Raw genomic sequence first — 7,055 nt, 5'->3', positions numbered from 1 at the left:
TTTTAAAAAAACATTTCTTAAAAAAAGTTTGGAAAACCCCTTTCGGTGAGTACATACAGATCTTAAATTAGTCAGCAATTTATGCTTAATTTAGTGTTAGCATTAGCCGTCCTGTGGGAAATCCCATTGTACGTTAGCATCAAGCTAACAACTTTCGGCATTGCACATATGATATATCTGCTTGTATTAGGCCTGGCCATCGCTACATTGCTTCAGTTCACAAACCAAACACACGCGGCTTCTGCACGGCTGTGCCGATCGGGGCTTGGGGTGTCTTAGAGGAGCCTCGCGTCCAAAGTAATAAACACCTTTTTGAGCAGAAATGTATTGAAGACAGGACACAACTGGAACATTTACAGTATTCTGCATCTAAAATGAAAGTTTTTTGCGGATCACTACTAGCTCACTGGAAAAATTGAGTGTTGTGTTAGTCTGGGGGCGGGGCTTGTAGCACAGACTCTTCCTGGAGGGAGCTGTTGGCATTGATCAGCACGTTTCCACCCGCTTGTTTTCGTGGGTATGGGAGGGGCTGCTGCAGACAGTGCAGGTTTTTAGAGGATTATTCTTAAAGGGGGCATATCATGGTTTTCTTAAGCCTTTCAAAGTAAACTATATTTATATATGATCATATATTACCTCTGGAATACTAAAGATCAATTGATTTATGAAACATTCGTTATTTTTAATATTAAAATATCATCCTAGAGAAAGCCATGTGTATTTATCCTACAAAAATGATCCAAACTTCTTCAAAGATGGATGCATATAATCAAAATGAGAAAATAATTTTTGCTTACATAAACAAATGTCATAAATGTTCCCCTTTGTGCCCTATATTGTAGAACTGTTTTTATTTTTTTTACTGCTTCATGACAGCTGCAAACACTAAAGGAAAAGCCTGTTTTGATATTGACATTAAATGTATAGTAAAGGTTTCTATGTGTATTTTGTGTTATATTGCGCTTTGTTTTTACTAGCTAAACCTATTTTTTGTTTTTTGAATTTGCCTCCTTAAAAAAATAAAAAATAAAAAACTGGAACAAACTTGTTTTTGTGAAGTTTACTTGGAAGTCTTTTTTTCCTCTAAACATTTTTTTTATTTATTTAAGCTGGATCAGTTTATATACATTTCCTGATGAGTGGTTGATTCCCACGTGTATTTCCGTCTCATTAAGTCCAAACATGAACATAAACAAAAACCAAAGAATCTGTCTGTTTGGAACATCTCCAGAAGATTTCCTTCCCATCTGAACCTGGCTGATGCTCTGCTGTGGCTCCACCACCTGATTGATGTTAGATAATGTGATGAATGTGTGCAGAGAGGGAAGGCATCATTAGTTTGGATCTATTTGTGTGTGAACTCTGGTGGAAAATAGTCCCATTAAGCCACATGTTCCTCCCGGAGACACTTGGATCAAAACAGCAGCCGGCAGGTTAGACTTTAACTGAAGGAAGCAGGATTTTCTAGCATATCAGGCTCAACGTTTGGTTACAGCTTTAAATCAAACTTTATAAACATGCTGAAAATCTCTTAGTTCACATGTGCAGAATCATACCAGCAAAGCACACATGTTTACACAGGATGTGATGCATTTATGTTTGCCTATAAACATTTTCCTTTGTTTTATTTAATGCAGACATGACAGTTTCATGTATGGAGGCCTGGAGATGACATTAAAAAAGCTTATGAAATAAATGCATTGTTCTTTCAAATTCCTATTTCGTTCGCATAAAAAGCAAATACAATATTAATTTGTGGCCACAATAAGATAAATTGTATGCACTCAATTCTAATTTAATTTTTTTTTCCATAATTTTTTTCCATAATTTTTTTTTCCATAATTCTTGGATAAAAAGTGAATGAAGATGATTGTTTTGTGATTTTGGTTGATACAAGTTTCACCCTAACTAAAGTGTGAGTTTGTGACTCAGTAAAAATCAAAATCCTTAACTCTAGTTTTATTTTTATGAAAGAAAAAGAAAGCAGAATAGAAAAAAAAACAGAAATGTGGAGCCCAAAAACAAGATTCTTTTGTTGAAAAATGGTAAAGACTGAACCTAATTCAGCTGTGTGACATTGAGATTTCTACTCAGTGAAGATTCAACAAAGAGTCGTTAGGAAAGCAGTTTTTGGGTTTGAATTCTAAAAACTTTGTGTGATAATTTTTGTGAAACATAAATGAGCTTCTGTGTGTTAACGAGTCTTTGAAAGCTTTTAAAGTCCCACTCCGATCATCTTCTGATCTGTTTTCAAAGCGTTCCCAGTGGACATTTAAATATAATTCTGCTGTTTTTAGCCAAAATCAAACATCCTGAGTCGTTTTCAGGGACATAATTTCTGCAGAACAGCAGGAATTAATTATAAATTCGTCTCTGAGTTGTGGGTGGGACTGTGTGGAGTAACCCCGCCCCCACTTCCGACCGCCCATCTGTTTATCCATATATTCATTTCCTCTCACCTAAAATATTCCACAAATGTCAACAATAACGTGCTGCCACTGTGATTGTGCAACATTTATTGTTCTGACACAAAAAAACGGTCCCAAAATTCATCAAAAGATCTGACAAACATTGACCTTGTTTAAACTAATGCATTTTTCACTTCAAATGAGCTTTTTCTAACGAACTGGAGTTATTTAACAGCATCATGGTTTTCCTAAGTCTTTCTAAGTAAACTATATCCATAAATATGATCATATTTGACCTTTGGCACGCTAAAGAACAATTTATTTGTGAAATGTGAGTTATTTACCAAACTTGATTCCTACCCGGAAGTAAGGCGCTTTGACCCTTGAGGCACCACCTTTTGCACATTATGGGTGCCTCCCATTTCATGTCGTCATCATAGAGCCGGCCACGAAAACAAACATCCGAACTTTTACAAAGATGCATGTGCATATTGTGCATAGAGAATAAAAGTGTTTTCCTGACCACCGCTAGCTAAGAGGAAGGGGAAAGTGAATGTGTTTGTGTCAGCCTGGGGGCGGAGCTGGCAGCACAGACTCTCCCTGGAAGGGGCGGTTCTGACTTTGTGACATCACTATGTGAGGACCCGCTTGTTTTCGTGGGTTGAAGGGGCTGGTGCTCTGAGAGCAGCGTTTTAGAGGATTGCTTAAAGATGTGAGAACAGATTAAAAAAACACTTCCTAGACGTTTTTATAGTGAGGAATTATTCACAGCTAAAAAAAAGGGGGATTTTGCACAGGATAGGGCCTTTAAAACATTCAGTTCAGCCACATTTTTATCATAGTTTTTATTCTAAAAACAAGCATTTTTTCTATAAATATGTTAACTCAGATTGTGCATTTAACATTTATTTCGAGGCTTCCTTAACTGTAATGAGTTTATATTTGAGTGGTGCAAGTGAAAGCAGCTGTTTTCATGAGTCAGGCAGCCAGCAGGCGGGCGACCGGGACAAGGGTCAGCCTGAGAGAGCATCAGTGACGGATGAGCAGTGAGGGGGCGTGTCTTCTGCTGCTGGATGAGTGCTTGAAGGCTCTCTGTACGAGAAGAGACCGGCTCACGATGATACGGCTTCACCTAACCTTCCCAGATCTACACCTGTGTGACTCCAGACAGAATGGACTCCAAATTCCATGAGCCCAGAGGGAGTCCCAACCCCCAGGTGATGGGAATCGTCCTCAGCACCGCGTCCTGCCTCATCATCTCCACCAACTTGGTGGTGGCTGCAGCTTTGCTGAAGCTGCTCATCAAGAAGAGCAGTCAGAGCTGGTGCTTTGTGCTCAACTTGGCTCTGGCTGACATCTTTGTGGGCGTGGCCATCACTGGTTTGGCCACAGAGGACTTTGGCAAGGTGGCTCTGGACCCCAGTGAGGAAGGTCCTCTCACAAACTCGACGCCTCCTGCTTCAGGAAGGACACGCTGTTTGTTGCGTATGGCCTTTGTGACGTCGCCGTGCACGGCCTCCATCATGTCCATGTTTCTGATCTCGCTGGACCGCTACGCAGCCATCAAGATGCCGCTGCATTATTCGCTGCTGTCTGGGAAGTGGACGGCAGCCGGATCCCTGCTGGCTGTTTGGATCTGCTCCTTCGTTACAGGATTTTTACCAGGTGATGCTTAATTTATTCAAAATTTGGAAGAAAAAAAATGTTTGTATTTATTTTAGTTTATTTAGTGTCAGATAAAAGATCTATACCAAATTGTTGTTTAAAAAAATTCATATTTTATCAGAAAAAAAGTCATTCAGTTTCAAAACATCTTAAATATTTGTTTTTATCCTTTATTTTTCATATATAAAAAATTGTCAACCCAATTATTTTTTAATGTATAATCTTCTGGTATTCTGTTTTAAACTCCCTGTTGACCTGCCCCCACTGGCTGAGCAGCTGCCCGCTTTTTGCTCTTTTCAGAGCCACATGTGCCATGAAAAAAAAATCAAAATGGTTGCTTTTCTGTTCTTTTATCACCACAGCAACTATTTCGGAGTTTAGACTCCTGGTAGTGAAGAACTGGTCTTTGTAACTTTTATACGAATTGGCAAAAGTAATTTTTTTTTATTTCCTTAGCAACAGATGTTTTTTTTTATTGTTGACCACACCAACAATTTTAAAGTGTTCATGTTGTATGCCATATTGTTTTGTTCAGCTTGAGCCAACGCCTTATAAGTTGAATTTTCACAATATTCTGGTTAAAAATGCGTGAGTGACAGGGGAACGCCACTTCGGCTCGCCATGCTAACGCCGACCAATATTATCAATTTCTAATTCCAACATTTTGTCCCAAATATCTTCCCGATGATGATCACGGAGTTGGGAGGCAATAGATTAAAATTGCTAAAAGCAAATTAAAGTTGTAAAAGCTACTTAAGGAGATTTTTTTTTTTTAATTCAAGATGGCGACTTCTTCTCAAGGTCAAAGGTCAATGAAGCCGCAGCAATCCCTTAATAATTTCCAAACTTTCTTTGGATATTCCATTTTGTTTTTGTTATTGGATTTAAGTAAAAATTTGAGGCTCTTAAAAAATTTTTGCCCCATTCATTTTTGATGATTTCATTCTCTCATTATGATGTCATCGATGGTGGTGAGGTTGTTCCAAAATTCAATTTTTCTGGGTCCTGGTGTCTGAACATTCTGGTGAATTTTTAAGTCTCTTCTTTTTTAAACTTTAAAACTGGTGGTCGGCATTCACCATGTCAGCGCATACTAATTGGTTCCATTATTTTATCAAAATAATTATGGATAAAAAATTACATTTTCTAAAAATATGTGAAATGGATAAGTTTTAAACAGCACAATATTTAAGCCCCAGATATCAAAATTCTACATTTGTAAAAAGTATTATTTCCACAATCATAAATTCAAGGCTTTTCATACTTTTACAATTCAATTCAATTCAAATTTATTTATATAGCCCAAAATCACAGAGGAATTTGCCTCATTGGGCTTCAAAATATGAACAATAGTTAAAAACTAAACAGACTAAATAAACTGGTTATCCCTGCCCTTAGACCCTCCCTCCCGGTAAGGAAAAACTCCTAAAAAACCTGAGTCAGGAAAAAAGAAGAAACCTTAGGGATTCCCACATGAAGGAGAGATCCTATCCCAGGACGGACAGGCGATACCAGAACAGTTAAAGAAAGATTAGCTTCTACAACTACGTATCTAAAAGAGTTCATTCAGAAAAAGCTGAGGGACAAGTGATGATGAAGTCCATAGTCAAGATGAAGCAGAAGTGCAGTCCACGACCACGACCAGGAGGACAGGCGACCCAGCAGGAATCACTCTCACTCAGAGATGCAGGATGGTGTCGGGGGCGTGGTCCACGGCCAAGAGTGGGAGCGTGGGCGATCCACCGGGGATCTGAAATCTCTCCCGCTCCCCAGAGGAGAGTGGGAAAGAAGAACAACATGTGAATGGAACTGCACCAACAAAAGCATGGAGAACTAAATACAATAAATAATAAAGAATAGAAGAGAGGAGAAGTAGATGAGAATAGAGAACAGAACCCCAGAGCTGATCTGAAAAATAACACTGATAGAAAATCTAAATTTATATTTCAATGCATCAATATTAGTTTATTAATCTAGCCTCACAAGGACCACAGGAGAGGGAATATTCTCTGATTACTAGCTAGCCTGGCAGAACGCCTGTCCAAAGAGGAATGTTTTAAGGCTAGTTTTGAAGGTAGAAACTGTGCTGGCCTCTCTGACATGAGCTGGGAGCTTATTCCATAGAACAGGGGCTTGATGGCTGAAGGTTCTACCTCCAACTGTACTTTTAGAAATTCTAGGAACTACAAGCAGTCCAGCATTTTGTGAACGAAGTGTTCTGACTGGTTGGTAAGGAACTATGAGATCTCTAATATAGGATGGGGCCACACCATTCAGAGCCTTATAGGTTAAGGCATTTAAGAACATTGCTTTCAGCAGCAGGGTTGTTGTACTCTTGGCCAGCCGCCAAATGTAATGTAGCTTAATCAAATCCTCTGAAAGTAAGACAAACAGTCCTGAGAGTTTCTAGGAAAAACTTAATTTAGTTTCATTTTCAGATAAACTTCAAATGTGCACATTCTATCCATGCAGTCATGTCTCAGGGGACCGCCCCAGTTTGTAACTGAAAACTCAAAAATAGCAACAGCTTTGATGCACGGGTGTCCGGTCCCACTCAGTCAGAGTCAGTGTCCTGCGGTTTTAGTTTAACCAGCAGGGACGTAACCCAGACTTTGAAGATGGATTTAAAAAAAAATTAGAAAAGTTATTTGGACACTTACTGACACAAATTAAGTGCTCAGAAAGTCAGACTCTTTTATCAACCAGGATGTTGTACAAAAAGCCAGATTCACTGAGCTTTGTTGTCTGGATCATTTATTAATTTGTAATCAATGTTTTTCTGCCTCGGGTTGACTTTTGTTTCAATTCAATTCAGTTTTATTTCTATAGCCTGATATCACAAAACGATTTTCTGAATGAGCTTCATACCGCTAATTGTACAAAAAAAATAAAGTATTTAAAAAATATATAAACAATAGCTGGTTGCTAAACTAAACTTAAAAGACCAAGATAAACTGGGTATCCCCACCCTTAGCCCCTCCT

General features: G+C 38.6%; 1 protein-coding gene across 1 annotated transcript in view; it reads left to right on the top strand.

Annotated features, from left to right (window-relative positions):
• Nucleotides 1-3,080: 3,080 nt before the first annotated feature.
• Nucleotides 3,081-7,055, top strand: part of LOC112142563 (glucose-dependent insulinotropic receptor) — a 9,502-nt gene continuing 5,527 nt past the window's right edge. The window contains exon 1 of the mRNA XM_024266005.2: nucleotides 3,081-4,073. Coding sequence (XP_024121773.2) covers nucleotides 3,581-4,073 — 493 coding nt within the window. The 5' untranslated portion in view covers nucleotides 3,081-3,580. The remainder of the gene's footprint in view (nucleotides 4,074-7,055) is intronic.

Source organism: Oryzias melastigma, linkage group LG14 (assembly GCF_002922805.2).
Source record: "Oryzias melastigma strain HK-1 linkage group LG14, ASM292280v2, whole genome shotgun sequence".
In the NCBI taxonomy this organism is placed as follows: Eukaryota; Metazoa; Chordata; class Actinopteri; order Beloniformes; family Adrianichthyidae; genus Oryzias; species Oryzias melastigma.
The sequence above is the reverse complement of the archived record's forward strand: the minus strand, read 5'-3'. Positions and strand labels throughout refer to the sequence as shown.